This window comes from Gadus morhua, chromosome 16 (assembly GCF_902167405.1).
Source record: "Gadus morhua chromosome 16, gadMor3.0, whole genome shotgun sequence".
Taxonomy (NCBI): Eukaryota; Metazoa; Chordata; class Actinopteri; order Gadiformes; family Gadidae; genus Gadus; species Gadus morhua.
Window position 1 is genome coordinate 4,332,229 of NC_044063.1, and position 22,482 is coordinate 4,354,710.

Consider the following 22,482-nt stretch of genomic DNA (forward strand, 5'->3'; position numbering starts at 1 on the left):
GCGCTCTCTTCTGTTTCCCTTGCGTGCGACTCAGAAAGGCCGTGCGTCGATGTGAGCTTCTCTTCAAATAAGGTAGGCCCAAGCTGCCCTGATACTGATTTTATTCGGGACATGATGCTTGCTTCATAATGTTTGTGATTAAAAACAGTGCAGTTGGCAGTCGTTACAGTGCGAACACGTTTTGTTTGTGTGTGTGTGTGGGTGTGAGAAACTTTTGCCATCAGAACATGTTTGTACTGTAGCCTACTTATCTAATTGTTTATAGAGCATTATTAATTGCTGTAACTTGGTGCTGTATCTCTGGACTGCACCTCGGATGTGATTTTGGAAAATCATTTCGTTTCTCCATTGCCTGCATTCTATTTGTTGTGATTCGAATCCTGATATTGAATTTATTCGGGACATGATGCTTGCTTCATGTTTGTGATAAAAACAGTGCAGTTGGCAGTCGTTACAGTGCGAACACGTCTAATGTAGTCTCTCTCTCTCTCTCTCTCTCTCTCTCTCTCTCTCTCTCTCTCTCTCTCTCTCTCTCTCTCTCTCTCTCTCTCTCTCTCTCTCTCTCTCTCTCAATTCAATTCAATTCAATAAAGCTTTATTGGCATGAGAAATATACATTTGCATTGCCAAAGCAGGTGAACAAAAAAGTAGGGTTATAAATAAAGTAATAAAGTAGCAATTATTGTGAAGTGTTTCCATGGGGGATGAGTCTATGGGGAGCTTGAGGCCCTTCTCTCATCACAACAGGTCACGAATCTTGCTGCTGCGTTCGCACATTGTTGTATTTCTCCCAACAGGTATGGCAGTTTGTGAGCATCTGGAGTGTCTTTGAAGTTCTCTCTCTCTCTCTCTCTCTCTCTCTCTCTCTCTCTCTCTCTCTCTCTCTCTCTCTCTCTCTCTCTCTCTCTCTCTCTCTCTCTCTCTCTCTCTCTCTCTCTCTCTCTCTCTCTCCCCCCCCCCCCCCTTCCCGTGAGGATGGACACTGGGCCCCCACAACCCCCCCACCCATTTCAAGTGTATATTGTATATAGTTCTCTGCAAGCCTATGGTGGCATCATGCCTTCAGTGTGCATATTGTATATAGTTCTCTGCAAACCTATGGTGGCATCATGCCTTCAGTGTGCATATTGTATATAGTTCTCTGCAAACCTATGGTGGCATCATGCCTTCAGTGTGTCTTCAACAACCACACATAAAGGGTTGCACATATTATATTGATATTTTATCGTATTTGTCTAAATGCTTGACTGTAGATAGATTTATGAGTGAAGTTACCAACAAAATAGATTGGCCGTAACTCACCCATTTTAGAATCACATTCTCTCGTGTATAATTCCCAATTATTATTGATGTGTTTGCACTTTTAATCTTGCCGACACTGGTCTTGCCCCAATTTAATTTCCCAACGTTTAACTCCCCTCAGAAGCTTGCCCACATTACCCCTTGGAGCTTCTTGTTCCTGTTTGTCCCTCATGCTAGACTTTGGACCAGAAATGCCTGACATGGTACCTTCTATGTGGAACCGCCTTCCCATGTTTTTTGAGGGAACAGGTGGGTTCTAATAACTCACTTGTTCAGACAGTTTTTCTTTTATTAATACTGGGGTCCTCTTTTCTCTCTACTTGTTTTAACAGCTATATGTATATGTCTGTTCCTATTCCTTTCATCGATGTATATTATGGTTTCATGAATAATTTTTTTTGTGATGCATCCTTTCTGTTAAGAGCTTTGAAACATTTCGTTTGAAAGTTTCTCTATGACTTACCAGTAGATCAACCGCCGTACTTTGGTCGATAGGTGGCGACTCGGCAATGTCTACCATTTGAATACCGGAGAAGAAGACTAACGACGTGACCAAACTTCCGTGTTTGGTTCTGTGGTTTGGTTTGATCCCCATGATTATGATTAATCCGTTTTCGATATGTTAAAGAAAGATCTACTGCTAACTATTAGAATTGCAAGCACTCGCGTTCAGTTGAGCCTTTGATTATTTACGATTTTCGTCCTTTGTATCGTTACTTACGCGCCTTAAGGTTTATTTGCGGTTGAATTTTTTTGGGTTGTATTTTAAAATTTTATATAATCGAATTCTGCTTTATGTATGCCACCGGTGGGGTTTGGTGCCAACTTGGCACCACCAAAGTGTCGCTGAGTTTGGAAACCTTAAAGGCCAGCCAGGCAAGTAAGAAACCTGTAAAGCAGGGCACCGTCCCTGAAGGCGTTAAGAAGAAGGTTTTGAAGAAAGTAGGATCGACAAGTACCAGTTTCATTGGTCCCGCATGTCGCCCGGGAAAGAACGCATGTCGCCCGGCTAAGACCGCAAGTCACCCGCCGAAGACGGCAATTCACCCGCCGAAGACCGCAAGTCACCCGCCGAAGACCGCAAGTCACCCGGCTAAGACCAAGCCCAAGGGGAAGGATATTGAAGACAGCTTGAATGACTTCTACCAGGAACTGGAGTCTTTGGACTCACCGGACGCTGCTCCGCGTCCCCCGAACCAACAGGCATCGAACCAGGACAGACGCAACAGAAGAGAGCCGCCAAATACAAACCAGAAGAGAAGTTACGATTCCTTCCAGTATTCAGGCAACGATCCTAATCGCCAGCAACAACACTGGCAGCCGGATGGCCCGTACAACCACGACAACAAGCGACAACGACCCAGTGAGGATGACTTCTGGCGGCCACATCATCCCCAGATGATGGGTTTTCCGAGACCGCCCCAACGTTTCCAACCTCCTCACCCCCGCTTCTCTGGGCCATTCCCAGGCCCACCACCAGGACACTTTGTGCCCCATTGGAACCCCTATGCCCATCCACAGGACTCCCACTTCCAACAAGACCAATTCCTCCCACCCGGCGTGTGTCGTGATCCGCATCCTCCAGGCTGTCGACCCAGTCCTCCACCCCATCCGGGTGATGGCCTTTGGGGGGGATGCAGCGGAGAGCCTGCCTGGCCGCAGACTTCTGCAGCAGAAACCAAACTGGTCAATTCGCAACAAGAGGACTACTCCACCAAAGACCCTGACTCTTCATCATCATCATCATCGTCCTCGTCATTGTCACTGATCTTGATGCGTGGTTTACCGGGATCTGGTAAATCAACGTTGGCTCGGTAAGGAGTCTGTGTTTTCTTGTTGGGTCCAACACGGTGTGATGTTAAATTTTGTGGTGTTTAGTAAATATCCCTGGATTACAGCTGTGGCAGCAACAAAGTGATGGGTGTAAATCCTTTTCAATCTATAATTTTGACAAAACGTGTATGCTTTACAGGGAGCTGGCGTGTACTGGGCCCACTGGGGTGATTCTCAGTACTGATGACTACTTCGCCAACCAGGACGGCTACACGTATGACCCAAGTCTGCTGCCCATAGCTCATCAATGGAACCACAATCGAGGTAAAGGGTTCAAGTATGAGGGCAGGTTCAATGCTAGGCAAAAGATTATTTATAAATCAACACGAAAATATCAGGCAATTCCAGCGATGCTCTCCCATTATGGAACTTGTTACGCTACTGCATTTGCAAACCATGTATTCATCCCTTTCATTTTCTATGCAAACCTGACATTTATGACAGGAGGTATACAAATAGTTTGATTAAAATAATAAATACTGAGCGAAATTTAAGGTTAATGTTTTGGTCAGCAACCAGCAAGAAGGTACTGGGTTCGAGCCCCATGTCCTCAATATATGATATTGACATCCTTGAACTTACTCATTTGACTAACACAACCAACTCACTCATTTGACTAACCAACCCCTCTCCCCTGGACTTTAGCTGATAAAGCCATGCTGTAGGATCCATAACTAACTAACATAAATTAACCTGACCAAGCTTAGTTTACCTTAACTAACTAACTATATATTTGGTCTCTAGCTGATAAAGCCATAGGACACCTAACTAGTAACTAACTTTTACTAAGTAACATAACTAACTCAATAACCTCAACAACCCTTACTAGCTAAACCCTCTCCCCGGGTCTCTAGTTGATAGAGCCATGCTGTAGGACAATTAACTAACTAACTAACTAACCTTAACTATCTCTCTCTCTCCCTGGTCTGAAGCGGATGAAGCTATGCTGAAGGGTTGTTCCCCGCTGATCATCGACAACACCAACCTGCAGCCATGGGAGATGAAGCCCTACGTCGCCATGGTAGGTGGGGCTCGGATGCAGACTAGTAGATGGGGACTATAAACAGGGGTGCACTATCGGGTACGCATGCGCGCCCATAATCAGGGAAGCGTAACGACACTTGTTTCACTACCCCACTTTTGTGTAACTAATCGCTAGGTCATCAAAACAAAACTACGCGTGTATCTTGTCTGCTTTGGCGTTTCGACGACTGCAAAGAAACGGCAAACGGAACGGGATTACAAAACAACCGTTTTGTAATTAACTAACTAACCCCTCTCCCCTGGACTTTAGCAGTAGCGCGTAGCAACCGTTTTGTAATCCCAGAATAGATTAAGGATTAATCTATTCTGGGATTTCCCGTTTTGGAAAGAAATGTACCGTCGCCAAATTACATCGTTTTATAACAACAGGATCCGCAAGAGTGGTTTATTCGGCTCATACCGTAGTTACCAACAGTGATCGGATATTTTCGCTTGATTGATGGTTTAAAGTGAACTATTCTTCCATTTTGCTTCGAGTACATAATTTTTGCTTTGTCAAGGAAACGTTTATAGTTTTATTGCACGTCCAATGTTACTGACCAATCAATATCAAGTTCATCCTTGCTGTGGTATAAACATGTGTGCGGTACGAGTGTGTTGGGACGGGATCATCATGCGTTGTTTTGTGGTCGACAGGCCCTGGAGCGAGGGTACAGAGTCTTCTTCCAGGAACCCAACACTCAGTGGAAGTTCGATCCCGTTGAGTTGGAGAAGTGAGTTTTGTTTCCAAACGTGTGTGTGTGTGTGTGTTAAACTGAGGTTGCTATGAGAAACATCATTTGCGCCACGTAAGAAAATAAGATGCATTCAGAATATATTAATTGAATATGTGATTAAATAGTTTGAATTGAATACATGTTGATTGATAACTATAATCTGTTTTTGGATTCATCTATTTTTGTGGATTAATTACGCTAATTTTCTACATTTGTATCGGTTATATTTTCTATTTGATTGCCCTATTATCCTTTTATCCTTATCACATTGACGATTCTCTATATTTTAATTAGGCCTGTCAACCAAACAGAATCAGGGTTGGACATAGACCAGTCTACAGCCTATGTGCTTGTGCATCTTACCACGGTCTGCCACTATTAGTAGTGACCATATTCCTAAATGTGCTCTAACCCATTTGCTGCCTTGCAACTTGTCTAATATTGACCAAGCAGCCACGTTCGCTTCTTCAATAGGGAAAGATTTTGGTATGATGTGCAAGCACAGAGAAAGTTGTTCTGGTTACGATGTATGATCTACGGATTGACGGCTCTGGTCTATGGCCAACCCTGCTGGTGTTTGATTGATAGTTCTCCTTCACAATTTGAGAACTGAGAAAAGCCAAAAGGGCTAATATCTTATTCAGTTTACACCAGATCATTGATTTTCATGGTAATAGTGTGTTTGTCTGTGTGTGTCCTTTCTGACTCCATCTTCTCCTATGGCTCATGAGAGAGAAAACATCTCGTCCTAAACACACACACACACACACACACTTACAAACTGATTGCATGAAAGTGATCGACTGATCTCTCATTTTTCAACCACAAAGCCACAACCCTGACGTTTGTCCCCAGGCGGACCAAGCATGGCGTCCCACAGCAGAAGATTGCCCAGATGTTGGAGCGCTTCTGTTTCCCCGTCTCCGTGGAGACCGTCATGACGTCGCAAGAGCCACCGCACACCAGCGCCCCGACGCAACACCAACAAAGAAGACCTTAACCAATGTTTATTTTAAATTTTCTATTCAACGTTGGTTATCAGATCAGTAAATACATTTTTACAGGGTTGCTCAGGGTTGCCATGGGATCGAAACAACTATTTTTTACATTGAGTGTTTTAAAGATTTAGTTTAGATTTGCCCTCTTCGGTCTGCGTTGTTTTAGATAATAAACTTTCTTAACCTTTAAAGGTGTACTGTGTTTAGTGGCATCTAGCGCAATGGACTCGACAGAAATGGAATATTCATAAGTATGATTAAAATAGTGTCTAACCCCATGGAAAGAACAATCTTGTATTCAATGCTTTATAATGAGCCCTCTGTATCTACATGGGTAGCAGGTCAGAGCCTGCCAGGTTGCACCGCTATGTTTTTACAAAAGCCCAGAGTCGACCAATTGCCCTAGATAGGACGCGTCTTAAATGTTAATCATATTCTCTTTATAACGTGTAAGCTATGACCTATAGTTTAACAGACTTAAAACCTTATAAATATCAAGTAACCCCTACTTGACACTTGCAACTCTGTTGTAGACGATCACGTCATTTTGGAAATACCTGCTCAACCCTTTCGGCCAGCGTTGCATTTCCTCTGTTATTGTCATGGGGGTGGGGGATTGGTTGCAATCTGCATCCTCGCCGCTAGATGACACTAAATCTTACACATTGTACCTTTTAAAAAAATATGAAAAAGGAAAACACTTTTTTTCTATTCAATTCTTACATTTTCCGTACCAGGCTGCGTCAACCCACAAGAGAGTAGAGGCAGCTGTTGGCTACAAGACAATTTAAATGTTGGATGTTTTTAATCCAGAACAGTCAATTGCATCATGGGTTCTGCTGCTTTCGTATGTTAATGCTACATTCAATGGATCATGGTTGATCATTCAAACTAATTGCTGTATGAAATGTTATCTAGAAATGGGAAATCTTTATTTTTATTTAATCACTTTTAGTATTTTGGGGTTTTCTGTCTAAACAAAATAATATAGATACTATGTGTATATATGGTTGACCTTCGACCACGGCAAGGCCAGAATATCAGCGTCCTGTCTTCTTTGTGTAACGTTTGGTGGTTCTGCCGTTCAACACCCCGCTGACGTCCACAGCGTTCATGCAACCTTGAGAGAGATGCCCTAACCCTTATCTGCTTCTCAATTAATGTTTCTTTAAAATATTCATTAGCTTTGGATAAAAGAGTTTCCTAACTGACAAAATGTGTCCTTATTGCCCCATGTATCAGCAATCGAGAAGAGCAGCTGCGTCTGGATTTGAGAGATGCGTTGTTCGTCTCTTCTCCCTCCCTTTCTCTCTGTCCACCTCCCTCTCTCTGTCTTTCTTCCCTCCTCAATCGGCCCAGTAGGGTATAAATAGCTTGTCAGTGGAAGTGAGCAGCAGACGAAATCGTATTACGTATTATTGGAGGAAAGACTGCATCCTGAAACACGCACGCAAGCCCAAACACACAGAGTAGGCCTACACTGACACCCGCAGAGGCTAATGATCGAGACGCGCCGAAAATAAAACCCACCTTCTATTTATAGTGACAACCGGAAGCCAATGAGAAACTGCATGGGTGTTTTTAGGACCAAAGAATAGCATTAAAAAAATAATTGTCCAACCGTCAATGGCTGTTTTGGCCTTTCATCTCTGCTGAGACTTTCGAAGAGATCATGGGAATCGCATTTGATTTCAACCATACCTTTTCTCTGGATGAAGACCCTCTCAGTCTTTGCCCTTAAGGAAAAGGTAGGGGTTAGGCACTTTGCTCTTTGTCTCCAGGTAGACCGTTGTCATTGGAGTTTGGAGTGACTCCAATTTTGATTTTACTGTTCTTAATCTATCCTCAGTGTATGTCATCTTAAATATTTGAGGGGGTGTTTTTGATAACACTTTATTTGACGTGATATTAGTGGTTGGAGGACAATAACCCCTCAGTTTAAGCATTCAATCCCAACCCTGCCCTTAACAAACCATAACCCTTAACCTAACCGCCTACACCTACCCTTGTCTCAACCCTAAATCTAACCGTTAACTCTGAAACCTCTCCCACTGTGACCATTTCCCACACTCAAAGACAACTGTCTCACTGAGTAAATTCACCTTTCTGAATCAACAACTTGTCAAATATTATACATCCATGGTCATAGCTCGGTGTGATATTAACATGCATAGGCATACTACAGCCTAATGTCCGATGATATCTGATTGGGCCAAGCGGCTTTATAAATCGTGTTTAGTGATGGCCACGTGACAACGGCAGCCAATGAACACCACGGTCAGCAGCGGTGGAGCCTGTCCTCGAATAAGCAGAGAGGGGATCCCGAATTATAGCGTTACCCCGGTCTAATTCCGGTCTCTTGCGTTCTAAGCTGGGAACGCCAGATAACACACCCGGAGCGATAAGAATATGAACATGACAATAATAAAAACAAGCGGGACAAACCAATAAATATGAGGTTTCTACAAAGAAATGGAAAGCGCAATACCCGAAACATAGAACGGATACCCCTCTGCCGGAAGTCTCTCACTCTCTCTCGCCTCTCGCCGCAAAACCCATATCACTGCAAGTCCCGCCTTCTCTCTCCTAAATAACGATCATTTGGAGCATCCCGTGCCAGGCGTTCCGTTCTGAGCTGAGAACGCCTGGAAACGAGGTTAGTCTTCAAACTACTGATTCATCGCCGGTACAACGTTACCTCAACTGGAAATTACGATTTAGCTTCAACCGGCTTCCCGTCTTGCGTCTACAGTGCTGTTGACGCGCACGACGCAGGTGTGCGGCGCGTCGCTCGGCTGCATCTACGGGAACAAGTTGAGCCGAACAACCCGAGCCGAGGAGACTACACATCATCTGCACCATGCACGGTAGGACCAGGACACCTGACCGGTCGTCAGGAAACGCTGTTTTTAGAGAAGCTGGTGCTTCCTTAAACGTGTGTTTTAGTTCAATTATTTGGGTTGTTGTAACGCTTCGGTCCTTCACCAACAAGGCAACGGATAAACTTTGACTAGGCTGGTACGGCTGTGTGATGGTTTGTCCTGCCATGGTATCGATCTGTTGTTACATTTGTACAATTGTACATTTTCGGGTCAGGTGTGAGACCGGGTGTCGCGAACGCGCCGCCGTTGACAGTTGACAAACCGGTTCAACGGTCGTCCGTCGGGACCGGTTGGTGGGTTGACGTGGTAATTTGGGTCGGTACTACTTTAATATGTACTTTTTTTTTTATTGTAGACCTACACTTTTAACTTGGTTATATTTGCTTTCTAATTATGCTACCTGGCGGCCATGACCATAACCGACCGCCACCCGGCCCGAATGGGAGTTCTTCCTCACCAAAAGCCGGTCCAAATTGTCCCGGGAGAAGTATCCAAGGTGTTCGACACTTGATCCCTCAAGTGTCGACTTGAGGGATCAGATGCTACTACCAAACTGTAGTTTGGTAGTAGCCTAGTACGGTTATCAACAGCGTTACATAAGCGCCTTTTCTCGAAATAGATTCTAGAGATGAGATGTTTGATTCTCCGCAGGGAGAGGACATGGAGAGGACAAGATGGAGTTTATTTTGTAACTTTGGTGTGTGTGTGTGTGTGTGTGTGTGTGTGTGTGTGTGTGTGTGTGTGTGTGTGTGTGTGTGTGTGTGTGTGTGTGTGTGTGTGTGTGTGTGAAAATGGAATCAAGACTAGAATTCTAATGTCCTCAAGAGATGAGTTGAGTGTGTGTGGGAGGGAGGTTTTGTGTGTGTGTGTGTGAGAGAGAGAGAGAGAGAGAGAGAGAGAGAGAGAGAGAGAGAGAGAGAGAGAGAGAGAGAGAGAGAGAGAGAGAGAGAGAGAGAGAGAGAGAGAGAGAGAGAGAGAGAGAGAGAGAGAGACGTGTGCCTTTCCTATGGCATGTGAGCGAGTTTATTCTGTATATGGAGTGTGTATGAGAGTTTTTGTCCTGTGTGTGTGTGTGTGTGTGTGTGTGTGTGTGTGTGTGTGTGTGTGTGTGTGTGTGTGTGTGTGTGTGTGTGTGTGTGTGTGTGTGTGTGTGTGTGTGTGTGTTTGTGATATTACTATTGTCCCAGTTAGAGAATAATGAATGCAAAGGGTTGGTTGTGATAAATATAATCACCCCCCATGAAGGTCACATCATCTGCTTCATTGCATTGATTAAACTCCGCTTTGTCAGATGGCGTATGTCTGTGACCGTTCTGGTTATGCAGGGACCATGGGACTGAAGTCTTTGATATGTTGTTTTCATGTTTCCATCGACACCGCTGAACATGCAGCACTTATAGATTGTTCTCTGAGACCATGAGGGAGTCAGAGGGGAGAACGAAGGAATGATTTGTCCCAGCACAACATTTGAGCTTGTAGAATGAAGAAGATGATGGATGGTGAATGGTGATGACGATGAAGAATATAATAAGCAAAGATAAGACCGCCGTGATTGTCCGCAGTCTTCGAATCACAATTATCTGGAGAATCTTTGGCGTAAACCAGGATGTCTCTTTCTAAAACAACGAGCTCTTGTCCGTTCCAAACTTTTAACTGCTGCCAGAGGTTATTGTTTTGTAGGACTTTAGTAGGCTGGTTCAACGATTGTATTTTAGTCAGGAAGGGAGGTGGCGTTTGTGAGGCGGAAAACCCTGTCAATGTGTGAGCGTCGCGAGACCAATATCCACCACATCACAGTCGTAAATACATGCTGTCGCGGCAGCATGTAGGAAGGAGGCAAGGAAGGAAGGAGGGAGGGACGGAGAGAGGGAGACGGACAGTCCGAGCTGGATGAGGTAAGATCGATGGTTTGAGACCACAGTCACCATTTGCTGCTCCAGGGATGGAGCGTTGCCTGTTGACCTTGTTTGACCTTTAATCCCCTTACCCCTCCCCGTCGATGGGTTAATAGACCTGATATGAATTGATTCACTCTTAAAAGTGGCAATCCTCTGACCTCATTTCCCTCCTTCCGAGACTGTCAAGGAAAACGGTTTAATTTCATCTCGAAACCTCCAGTTGTTAGCTTGTCACAATCCGATGGTTGCATTTCATCTCGTCTTTACTGAATGATGCAGGTGATCAATGGAAGCGCGTGACTGAAGGAAACTTTCAATAGATGAGCTCATCTCGAACTCGACAGTCTGTCTATTATTCCAAAAGGAAAAGCTCTTTGTCACCCTGAAGGAGTTTCAGTCACGTGACTAAAGCAAACGGTGACTAGAAACCGTTTTCCTATAAATAGCCACACAGTTAAGTTTACACTGAACTTCTCAACAAGAAGAAGACGGCCTTCAAGACCAGAACTGGCTGGAGCTGAAAAGAGAGCTGCTTGGCCCTGCTAGAGGAGGAAGGTGAAGGAAAAGCTTCCTGGAGAACGACAAGAGGGAGGTCTCTAATGGTATGAAGACCTTCACAAGGAGAGGAATGGTAGTACAACATGTGGAGAGAGAGCTCATCAAACTCTTCTATTACCACTTGGACTGCCCTATTTCAGCTTGTGTTAAAGTCAATATTCAGACTACATATTGAGGTTAACCCAGGTACGTTTCAGTTAGAGAACACACCCAGCACGTACTGTGTTTGGTGAGTAATAGAAGGTCATGTGACCTGACCACCAGCTTGATAAGTGGTGGTGTTTAAAGAAATCCACAATCAATGGCGAGTTTGTGTTGTCAAATACCTCCCGTGACCTCTTGGTGGCGCCACAAACAACTGAAGACTCCCATTTTATAATGTGTGTGTGTGTGTGTGTGTGTCTCTTTCCCCCAGGGTTATCGGCACGGCGATGGACTGACCCCGCCCTGACCCCAGCGGGTGGGGGCGTTACTGCTGCTGCTACATCGTGAGCGCGGATACGACGCTAGCATCATGGAGGCGGCGGCCAGCGCGTTGGAGAGGGAGCACGTGCACCGCGTTTACGACAAAATCGCGCCCTACTTCAACGACAGCCGCTACAAGGCCTGGCCCAAGGTGCGACAGTTCCTGCTGGACCAGCAGCCCGGCAGCTTGGTCGCGGATGTCGGTAGGTTTCACCTTCGCTCAATAGCGTAGCATTGTGATAGTTTTTATCTAACATATTTTACCACATAATATAAGTTTCATAATGCGCTTTTTTCATACGTATTTGCTTGCATTTTGATCTCCTATCCAAATAGTTTTTTTAACAAAGGTGCTATATATTTATTTGCATATTAACTGTAGAATAGGACCGGTATGTGTTGTGGTTTTGATGTTGTGTGTGTCTGTTTGCGTTGGCAGGCTGTGGAAATGGAAAGTACCTTGGCATCAACAAGAAGGTGGTGATCCTGGGCTGTGACGTCTGTTGCCCCCTGGTGGCCTACGCCAGTAGTCAGGGACACGAGGTCCAGGTGTGTGATGGTCTGCATCTCCCCTACCGCGACGGGGTCTTCGACGCAGTCCTCTCTATCGCAGGTAAGTGGTTGTGTGTGTGTGTGTGTGTGTGTGTGTGTGTGTGTGTGTGTGTGTGTGTGTGTGTGTGTGTGTGTGTGTGTGTGTGTGTGTGTGTGTGTGTGTGTGTGTGTGTGTGTGTCCACGACAATAATGAGGAAGACACAGTTTGGGGGACAATTTATGGCTTTTAATATTATCATTATTATTAAATATGACTCATATTGACCCCTGGGCAGCCAACGGATATCCAATTTTTTAGTAAACGCTATAGCCAACAACGACAAATTACAAGGGAAGTGACACACACTACCCTGCACAATATAGCTTGACGTGCTTTTTGAATATGTGAAAATTATACGGTTTAATATGTGAGCACGACACAATGTTTAATTGATCATTTGCAGTGCCGGATAATGGCAACATTAACCTTCGCGTTTCAAAATGACTTGTGATGAAAGTAATACATCAGACGAGATGAGCAGAAGTCAACAGACTAGATGAGTCGTCATGTGTGAACGGGAACAGAGGGCGATGTTGTGTGAAATCTGCACCACTCCAGTGATATTTCCTGATCAACCAGTAATGCTGAGTCGTTAATGAAAGCATTATATTTCCAGGAGAGGTTACATAAAGGCCTACATCCATCTGCAATGATCATCTTTTTCAATTATCCTTAAGAATCTGCGTTATTTTCCCCTGCTCTGTGTTCTAGATTAAAAACCATTCCAGTCCTTTTTACAGTTTTTTTTTTTAATGATAAGCCATTCAACCCATAAAAGCCAGATTGCGACATTACATTACTTCTTTTGTAGACGATCAATTTGGCACGACACAGACCCTGCTATGCCATGGGTAAAAGGAGACGGGGAAGCGATGTTCCAGAGCTTAGTTGCATGTGTGAATTGTGAATTTCTCTTGTAGTGCCAGTGAAAGGTTATCCCAATAATTTACCGGGAACATTGTCTGAAATAGGCTTCACTGACCAGGGACGACAATGAAGTTGTCCCCCCCCCCCATATAAATCATTTCTAAATGTATGTAGGCAAGGCAAGGCAAGGCAACTTTATTTATATAGCACTTTTCATACACAAGGCAGACTCAAAGTGCTTCACATATAAACATTGTCATACAATTAAATAAAATAATAGGTAAGTAAAAGAAAAACATATGCAAAAAAAAATAGAGAGTTAAAAAGGCCTTTTAGTATTAAAATAGAAAATAAAGGCAAAGTTATTTAGCAGAAAGCTATAGCAAACATAAAAGTCTTCAGTCTTGTTTTAAAGGAGCTCAGAGTTGGGGCAAGTCTTAAATCCTCTGGGAGTTTATTCCAGCTATTTGTTGCGTAGTAACTAAATCCTGCTTTCCCATGTTTTGTGTTTACTCTGGGGATAATTAACAGATTTTAATTTAAAATATGTTTAATTTAATAGCAGCCAACTCTACTTTTGATATAATTCACACATAAAGCCAACACAAGCATCCTGCTCAGAGGTCTGAACTGTTGCATAATACATTGGAGCGTTTTACCTCTATGCCTATTTTCAGAGAAAGAATGGTGCTGCAATGTAGATGTGTTGCTTTGTAAAATAGGTAAATATATATAGTCATGGTCTAAAAGTGATTCATTCATATATATATATATATATATATATATATATATATAGACAAAGCTACTATTAATGGCTGTGTGTCTGTTACATAATTGGATGTATGTTGGTGATTTATTCAAGTCCCCTCCAGAAAAATTCTGTGTTTGTGCAGACAAGTTGAGATGAAGCCCTCCTTGACAGTAATCATTCCATCAATCCTTGGCTCCCGGCGGCAAACTTCACTGCCAAAAACACAATCAAGTAACAACGGTTATGAATGCATCATTGGATTGCCAGATGGCTGCTCTTCAAACCACCGATTTGAAAGTGCCCATAGTTAGAAGTAGATCTTTGTGACCCAAAGCCGGGGTGATATAGGGTATTGTAGGAATAAGTATAATATGGGGCAATACAATTTAGTTGTTCATGCCAGGTTCTACCGCTCCTACTGCAAGGTTGTACTAGCATACTCTATCTCATTGTGGTGCGCCGGCTTCACATCAGCAGTGAGGAGAGCTCTTCAGACGGTCATCAAAACCCTTCAGAATATCATCAGCTGCGCTACCTGGAAAACAGCACTTTCAAAGATGCTCAATGTCTTTTAGGGCAAACATACAGGATCCAGAGAATTTTTTTTATCAATTTAAATTTGCAACAAATACATTAAGAATTTGTTGCAAATTTAAGGTATTTTGGTGCAACATATTTCATCATGATATTTCTTTACTTTTTGTGTTTCTGTCTGTGGATGTCTGTTTACTGAGGCTGTTTTTTGTATTTGGTGTTTCCCTGCGTCTTTAATGCACTGTTCAGGTAGAGCTCTCCCAATTTCATTGTATTCTCTACAATGACCAAGGCGTTCTATTCTATGGCTTTCCAAGTAAATCGTTCAAATCGATCCTAAACATTTAAATCCTTTAATTCTTCCGTGCCATGCAGTCATCCACCACCTGTCCACCATGGAGCGCCGCGTGCGGGCCATCCGGGAGATGGCCCGCTGCCTCCGGGACGGCGGTCGCATCATGATCTACGTCTGGGCGCTGGAGCAGAAGTACCGCAAGTTTGAGAAGCAGGACATCTTCGTCCCCTGGAACCCAGACCCTCCCCTCGCCCAGCGGCCAATGAGGGACGGCGCTCAGAGTGTGGGTAACGCCCACTCCGGCAGCGACGCCCACAGGAAGGCGAGGAGCACGTCGTCGGTGGCGGAGGCGCGCCGGCAGAAAAGCCCCAGGCTGTGGTTCTTCTCCCGCTCACTGGACTCGGTCTTCGACTTCGGCAGCCTGTCGGTCTCGCACTCGTCGTCGAGGGAACTGAGCGTCTCCGTGGCGACGCCCAGCGGCGGCATGGTCTCTCGGGGGCGAGGCCTCATGAGGCAGGTGTCCAGCTTCTTCTCGCCCTCTGCCCTCAGAGCCAGCCTGGAGGAGGACGTGTTCGAGGAGCTGAGTGACCTCCAAGGTGATCAACAAGAGGGTGGCAGGAGGGAGACGGCGAGGGACGTCCCATCGCCGCCCCCGCCGCCGCCGCCGCCAGCAGCAGCGATAATGGCAAAGTACGGGTCCCTGCCCCTGCCCGACATGGTCCCGGCGAGCAAGGGGGGCGGAGAAGAGAGTGGAAGTGGAAGTGGCGAACAGGGGGGAGGGGAGAGCCCTGAGGAGGAGGAGGAGGAGGAGGGGGGGGGTCTGGCCTTAAGCGGGGCATCCTGTCTGAGGTACTACCACGTGTTCAGGGAGGGGGAGCTGGCCGAGCTGATAGAGAAACACGTGGAGGAGCTTCACGTCATCGCCTCCTTCTTTGACCACGCCAACTGGTGCGTCGTGGCCGAGAAGATTCAGGTGTGGAAGATCTGATTTTAAACTTTTAAACTTGACGTTTCTTTTGTTGCGTTCATTCTGCTTGACCGTGCGACAGACTAGATACAGTTCCACAGCAAACTGAATTCCCCCTCACTTATTCCATGCTATGTTCTTAGTAATAACAAAACAATCATACTTGATTTTTTTTAATTTCACTTATTAGCCAGAATTCTGCCTCATCAAAAAGCACAAAGAACGGCCCATGGTTCAACTTTTGTTTGAAAGCAGCACCTTCAAAGACTTATAGAAACATGACGAATACAAATATGTAATGGCTCCACTTGACTCCGGCTATCATGACAGAACTTTGGGTTGCCTACATTTGGACTCGTTACAGCTGTGTTTGTTGTGTGGCATCAAATGGCAAATACTTTTATCGACTTATAAGCAGTATCTAAAGTATTCAGTGGGTTTCCTTTCAAAGTGCAAATGTTTACTATCGTTCTGCTGTACAATTTTTGCGCAAACATTTTATATGTGTGTTATAGGGTTAGTATTTCAGAACTAAAATACTTATATTCGTTCAAAGGATTTTTTTGTTAGCCAAAGAGGACTTGTGATTTTAGCTCTTCCATTTGGTCTTAAAAGGCTTCTAGAGATGTGGATTTTAGTAGGAAATTAAAATTGCTACTTACGTATTCTCTGCCTATTCATGAAAATGCACTTGGGTTGCATGTCTTGTGAACATGAGAATCCAACTTTCTTTATAGGACTTCGAGAAAGTTTTATGTGTTCACCAACCAACGAGTATCTTCCGAAACATCTGTGTAACCTGGTTCCTAAACTTCACTAAACCATCACCCGTCCTGCTTGATGTTGCTGTCGGTGGTTTGCGTGTTTGTGATTTGTCCCATGTCGCCTCTCTCAACTTAAATCATTGCGACTTAAACTAAGCAATTAGCGTGTTCTCGACTGCCTCATTTACTGTGAAAAAACATTGCATTGAGATGCAAGTGTCCCTGCTTGCCGATGGATGTCAGTCGATGACATCCTGGCCGCGTACTGTTCGGCTGTTCTGATTGGGCCATGGGCCAGAGGCCACGCCCACAGCAGTACAGCCTGCCTTGACCAACTGTGATGAATCTCTTGTGGAAGTGACGTCCGTGTCTGTTTTTATGTTAATAAATTGTGTCTGATGTTTTAATGATTTCTTTTATTTCCTCAAAAGCCCTCAAGACGGACGGCGAACACAAAGGATCTGCAGAATACACACATACGCACATAACTTGGACACATCTTCGGGGCTCCCCTTCGTAGATTTCTACATTCCACATTCTTTCCAAACCTACACACAGAAAACATTGCAGTTCATACCTAGACTGATTAACGAAAAAATATATATACGATTTAAAAAAGGTATACAGTATATCGTCATAAATGTTAGATTATGTAAGATAGTGTACCTGTGTCGCTGCTCTGTGCACGATGGAGTGTCTGACGGCTAACTTGTCGACATCGCTGGAATAGCCACCGCCTATGACGGTGGCTATGGGAATGCCTCTTGCCACCACAGTCTTCAGAACATAAAGATCGCGCTGATACAACCCTGAGGAGAACCCTGAACGTTAAGCTCAACCTTACTGCAGCTAGACGTGTGATGAACTTTTCCAAACACGTTTTTTAGTACACTACAGCATTATTCACAAAGGAGGCTCAATTCTATGTTTTCCAAAATGTATGACCCTGCCTACCCACCTGCGTCGGTGAGTCTGAGTCTTCCCAGGTCGTCCTCAGTGTGGGGGTCGACGCCGGCGTCGTACAGCACCAGGTCGGGGCGAAACGAGTCCAACAGCCCAGGTAGGTGTTCCTCAACTAGAACCATGCAGTTAAAAAGGACTTAAAATAGAGACTTAATAATTCAAATACGGTTTTAGGATAAAGAATGCAGAATTAGAAGTACAGATGTCTGAATTCTAAATATGTTATTGATAATATGGACTTGCACTATGTAACTTCTACATCTATTTACTCCATTATGAAAAAATCAGCTGGAATGTTTCTCAAGAATAATAAGGTGCCAATCAATGAGTCAATCCATCCGGGGAATTTATCTCTATAAACCGTGATTTAGCAGAATTTGCAGATCTTCTTCAAACATGTTTTTCTGTGTGTTAAAAGTGATTGTGCTGTTCCAAAGAATTTGTAAAACTTTAGAAGTTAGAAGTTAAACTTGGTATATCACGTCATAGCGCCCTGCTAACTGTAGGAAAGCTTTCTTACCTGTGGAGAGATACTGCCTGTCTTCCGTTCCGTCTGGCAGACTGACATCCAGGTCGCTCCGTTGTTTATGCAGGGGAAAGTTTTTCTCGCCATGAATTGAAAACGTGAGAACCCCTGGCTCATCTTTAAAAATAAACGCAGTGCCATCGCCCTGTTGGGAGTCAGAGCTTAGCTTACAATTCAAGATGCGAGACTCACTTTAGTTTCTACCACTTAAGTTATTGCTCTAAAAAAAGCTTTAATTCCTGAATTTCATGCCTAGAATTTAAAAAAATATGTATTGTTTAAAGATTGCTTGGATTTTATTCTCCTTAAAAGTAACAGTTAATGCCGACAGTCTCCTAATGTCTCTATGCCCATTTTAAGTACAGTCAACCAAACAGGGATTACCATCAATACAAATACACGCTACTCCCCAAAACAAAACAGGGGGAAGAAAATCAAGGTGGAGTCACCTGATGGACGTCCAGGTCCACGATGAGCACCTTCCTACCGCCGGCGATAGAGGAGGAGGAGGGGCATGAAGAGGAGTTCCTCAGGTACCGTGCGGTGACCGCTAGGTCGTTGATCAGACAGAACCCTGAGCCACGGTCCGGGAAGGCGTGGTGCGTCCCCCCAGCCGTGCTGCAGGCCATGCCACGCTCCAAAGCCACCTCCGCCGCCAGCAACGTACCGCCTACACACGGACGGTTTCTGTTTGACAATGACTTTTTGGACCACAGCCTAAATATAAAACGATACTATCAGGAAAAAAAAGGAGGGGGAAGGAGGGACGGGCATTGAGAGTGGGCGATGGGAGGAAGAACCAGGATCAATAGACTCCCTGCTTTCATCCATTGGTGTCAGAGGGCATCCTCACCGGTCTCATAGCGACAGCGTCTCACTAGTCCTTTGCTCCAGGGAAACCCGGTTCGTCTCTGGGCTTTCTCTTCTACCTTACCGCTTACAAAGTTCTTCACGTATTCCGTAGTATGTACACAGTTCAGTACTTCCTCAGATACTAGCTCAGGTGTCCAAACCTAGGGGAATATTAATGTTTGATTCGAATATTTTATATATATATATATATATATATATATATATATATATATATATATATATATATATATATATATAATCACATCATATAAACAATGAAATATAGATACATTTGCTTATTTACAAAGATTTAATGCAAGTTAATAGGTAAGATGCCAACAATATGTGATTCATATATTATATTAAGAACGTGGACAATATCACCTGCTGTTCTGAGACGATTTGGTCTTTGAGGAGGCAGTGCAGGACCCGGGGAAACTTTCCCATCGGGAACCTGTGGCCAGGTGGGAGGTCACACACATACCTGCTGTGGTGAACCACTGGAAGTCCCCTGGAATCAGCACTCACCTGGAAAGTGAAGGTGTGTCGTTAATATAGTCTAAAAATAAGAGCTTTATTATAACAAGAACGTAACAATTTAGTGAATATAGTATATAGCAGTGGATAAAGTAGACAGTTGACTATCCAGATAGAGAGAGAAATACAACACAATATCTATGTAATATGTCAACACCGCAATTTATTGCTGTGTTCGCCAACGTAAAAAGGCACTTGGCTGCATTGTCAAGACTGTTAAATGGTAAATTACAATGTATCTGTACAAAACTAAATATACTGTGGTATTTAGTCAAAGACTCTTACTTTCTCTGCGTGGAAGGCTCTGCATGTGGATGCAAACGTGGGTTTCTTTGAGAAACTGGGTAAGACCCGCCTCATGTAAGAGATCTTCATCTCTGCTTAGATCTCTGTTGAATAGATATTTGTTTACATCACACAGCATGGGGCCCACGGTCACGTCTCTTCTTCTGTTTGTTGACAACTCTAAACGTCATGACATCACCTCCCCCTGGTGTCAAGGAGTGATCAGTGACGATAACATATCTTTACTGAATTTCAATTAGGTCCAACAAATATCAAGACTTTCATAGTATAACTAAAGCGGAGAATTGTATATGCCTTAGGGTTTTACATTTCAAATGATGACGGTTCGTGGTCATCCTGAGCGTGTACGGCGCCCGGTTGCGGTTCCAGGGAGAGGCCGCGTGCTGCTCAATCATAGCTCAATCACGCTGTCACGCGCCGCTGATGGATGCTCGCCTCAGCGCGAGAGATTTACGGCCGCTTCCCATTAAAACGCCACCGTGTTAACTAACGAGATGATGGAGAGAGACGGTAAGGTAGACAAGATATTCATCTAGGGTTTCTTGCTTTGAGGTTCCATTATAATGTTTATTTCGGTTGTTTTCAGAGTGTTTTATGTCTAAGTAAGTTTGTTGCATTCTTTTTTTTAATCTAGGAGACCTACAATTGTGTTATCTTCATGAATATATTTAAAAACATAACATAGGCCAATACAAACGTATACAAATTGAAAACATGTCTGTCATGTTTGTGACTTTGATAAGGTTGTTTTTAATAATCACAACATAGTCCTATGCTAAAAAAGTGAATCATTTTTCTTAATTTCTTTAATATTACGTTGTCTTTGAATTGGACTACATCAACCTAGAAAGATGAAGGGCAACGGTCAGCCTCTCCTGCGTTACCCCATTCCCTCTGCGTCACTCCCAGACCATCAATATTTATAAATGATACATATAGGCCTATCTCAGTAAATAAAATAAGAATTATGAGCCTCAGATGCTGATAATTAATGTGGTATTTTCTTTTATCAAGAAGAGAAAAAACCGCCATAAAGTCACCATTAAAAGCAGCTACTGTACTGTTCTGCCACTGAACTATAGTGTTTATAGTGCACACAGGTTATCAGAACTGACTGTGTGTGTGTGAGAGAGAGAGAGAGAGAGAGAGAGAGACGGACGGACGTGCATGTGGGATGGGGGCTTGAGCGGTTTCGTGTCTACATCATGTATTTTCTGACCTAACTCTATAGAGAGGAGGGTGGATTTTTGAATCAAACCTGTCATTCAGAAATACCTGTCAATTACACACACACACACACACACACACACACACACACACACACACACACACACACACACACACACACACACACACACACACACACACACACACACACACACACACACATGGAGCAAGCGGAAGGAATTTGCCACATGTTAGTGAGGGTTGTTGGAGCGTGTTACAGCAGGTGAGTTGGCGGCTGTGTTGTCATAGAGAATTAATTTGCAGTTGTTGTGGATGTGATGTGTCAGACAGTGTCTTAGTATTTATATAAAAAAACACAAAAAAAGGCCCTCCCCTGGTCATACAAACAGACCGACACACGAGACTAAACAGAATGCCAGCGCTGTAATTTAGTGTCATTACAGTAAATACAACCCTACGCGCGGCGTCTCCTCTGTCCATTGTGAACCGAGTGCGCTCTCCGTCGGGTCATGCCTCGTCCGGGGGTTTAGAGAATGGAAACAAACATGACCTGTTATCAGCGCGTGCCGTCAACAGATGATGAAAATGAATAGACACCAGACACCACGGACTGGCAGTGGCAGCAAATGTCGGACGCCGGGCCAATGTTTTAGCTCTTGATTGCTGTTTCCTTACAATGTTACTATTGTATCTGTTAAAGGCAATGGTTTTGATTGGATATGTTTTGAATTCATGATGCTTGACAGAGTGACAAATTTGTCAAGCGGACAATAAATCGAGAATCCTCCCATCTGTCATTGCAGTCTTTTAAAAGACAATGAAGACAACATTGGTAGTGGTATGGATTTGTTTATGGTTGTCCAATGAATAACTGATAGTAAGTATAGATCCAAGCTTGTATGGGTTATAATGAAAGCATTGTGGTGTTAAGTCCCCCTATGAATAACATTTTCATTGATTATTCAATTCGGCAACGAAAAAAGCGAAAAGGCAGCAACTTCAGGGGATTGATAGATGAAGATGGTTATGTTCCTTTGCAATGTACAACATGTAGGTATTAGGTTAGAGGTGGGTGTGTGTGTGTGTGTGTGTGTGTGTGTGTGTGTGTGTGTGTGTGTGTGTGTGTGTGTGTGTGTGTGTGTGTGTGTGTGTGTGTGTGTGTGTGTGTGTGTGTGTGTGTTAAGCTACTAGGCGTCTCCTAAGCCATGCTGTTATGCAGGTGCATGTTGCTGCAACATTATTTGGCTCTATCCCCTCTCCATACCAGAAACAGTTGACCTCGATAAACATAGCTTTCACCCTTAGTTTAAGATATTTGTTCCAGTCCCCTAACATTCGAGATACCTCACATTCAGATACATGTGCAAGTTCCCTCACATTCCGAAAATATGTTCCAGTCCCCACACATTTAGATATGTCGTTGTTCCCTCACATTCAGACATCTGTTCCAGTCCCCTCACATTCAGATATGTCGTAGTACCCTCCCATTAAGACATCTGTTCCAGTCCCCTCACAGATATGTTTCAGTGCCCTCACATTCGGACATCTGTTCCAGTCCTCTCACAAGCAGATATATGTTCCTGTCCTCTCACATTCAGATACGTGGCCTTGATTCACTAAGGTTATTTGGTTTAGTCCTCTCG

General features: G+C 43.9%; 3 protein-coding genes across 3 annotated transcripts; 2 read left to right on the plus strand and 1 right to left on the minus strand.

Moving 5' to 3' along the window:
* The first annotated feature begins 1,826 nt into the window (after positions 1-1,826).
* n4bp2l2 (NEDD4 binding protein 2-like 2) lies at positions 1,827-6,180 on the plus strand. The gene is made up of 5 exons (XM_030381673.1): positions 1,827-3,116; positions 3,275-3,399; positions 4,068-4,156; positions 4,816-4,892; positions 5,751-6,180. Exons 1-5 carry the CDS (start codon positions 2,098-2,100, stop codon positions 5,893-5,895), a joined length of 1,455 nt encoding a protein of 484 aa, XP_030237533.1. The 5' UTR covers positions 1,827-2,097; the 3' UTR covers positions 5,896-6,180.
* Positions 6,181-8,226: 2,046 nt separating this feature from the next.
* On the plus strand, positions 8,227-16,874 carry trmt9b (tRNA methyltransferase 9B). Its single transcript, XM_030382038.1, has 4 exons — positions 8,227-8,760; positions 11,647-11,899; positions 12,136-12,309; positions 14,817-16,874. The coding sequence occupies exons 2-4, from the start codon at positions 11,746-11,748 to the stop codon at positions 15,722-15,724; spliced, it is 1,236 nt and encodes a 411-aa protein (XP_030237898.1). The 5' UTR covers positions 8,227-8,760; positions 11,647-11,745; the 3' UTR covers positions 15,725-16,874.
* hdac12 (histone deacetylase 12) lies at positions 16,867-19,791 on the minus strand. The gene is made up of 8 exons (XM_030382040.1): positions 19,631-19,791; positions 19,193-19,336; positions 18,810-18,969; positions 18,406-18,626; positions 17,951-18,101; positions 17,426-17,542; positions 17,134-17,276; positions 16,867-17,015 (listed from the first exon to the last, which is right to left on the minus strand). Exons 1-8 carry the CDS (start codon positions 19,718-19,720, stop codon positions 16,992-16,994), a joined length of 1,050 nt encoding a protein of 349 aa, XP_030237900.1. The 5' UTR covers positions 19,721-19,791; the 3' UTR covers positions 16,867-16,991.
* Between the last annotated feature and the right edge of the window lie 2,691 nt (positions 19,792-22,482).

Coding starts and splice junctions, on each gene's coding strand:
- n4bp2l2 (XM_030381673.1), top strand. CDS start 2,098: ATGTATGCCACCGGTGGGGTTTGGTGCCAACTTGGCACCACCAAAGTG. Junction 3,117..3,274: donor GGTAAATCAACGTTGGCTCG/GTAAGGAGTCTG, acceptor TATGCTTTACAG/GGAGCTGGCGTGTACTGGGC. Junction 4,157..4,815: donor TGAAGCCCTACGTCGCCATG/GTAGGTGGGGCT, acceptor TGTGGTCGACAG/GCCCTGGAGCGAGGGTACAG.
- trmt9b (XM_030382038.1), top strand. CDS start 11,746: ATGGAGGCGGCGGCCAGCGCGTTGGAGAGGGAGCACGTGCACCGCGTT. Junction 11,900..12,135: donor CAGCTTGGTCGCGGATGTCG/GTAGGTTTCACC, acceptor TTGCGTTGGCAG/GCTGTGGAAATGGAAAGTAC. Junction 12,310..14,816: donor CGCAGTCCTCTCTATCGCAG/GTAAGTGGTTGT, acceptor CGTGCCATGCAG/TCATCCACCACCTGTCCACC.
- hdac12 (XM_030382040.1), bottom strand. CDS start 19,720: ATGAAGATCTCTTACATGAGGCGGGTCTTACCCAGTTTCTCAAAGAAA. Junction 18,970..19,192: donor AAATCGTCTCAGAACAGCAG/GTGATATTGTCC, acceptor ATATTCCCCTAG/GTTTGGACACCTGAGCTAGT. Junction 18,627..18,809: donor ACGCTGTCGCTATGAGACCG/GTGAGGATGCCC, acceptor GTCCGTGTGTAG/GCGGTACGTTGCTGGCGGCG.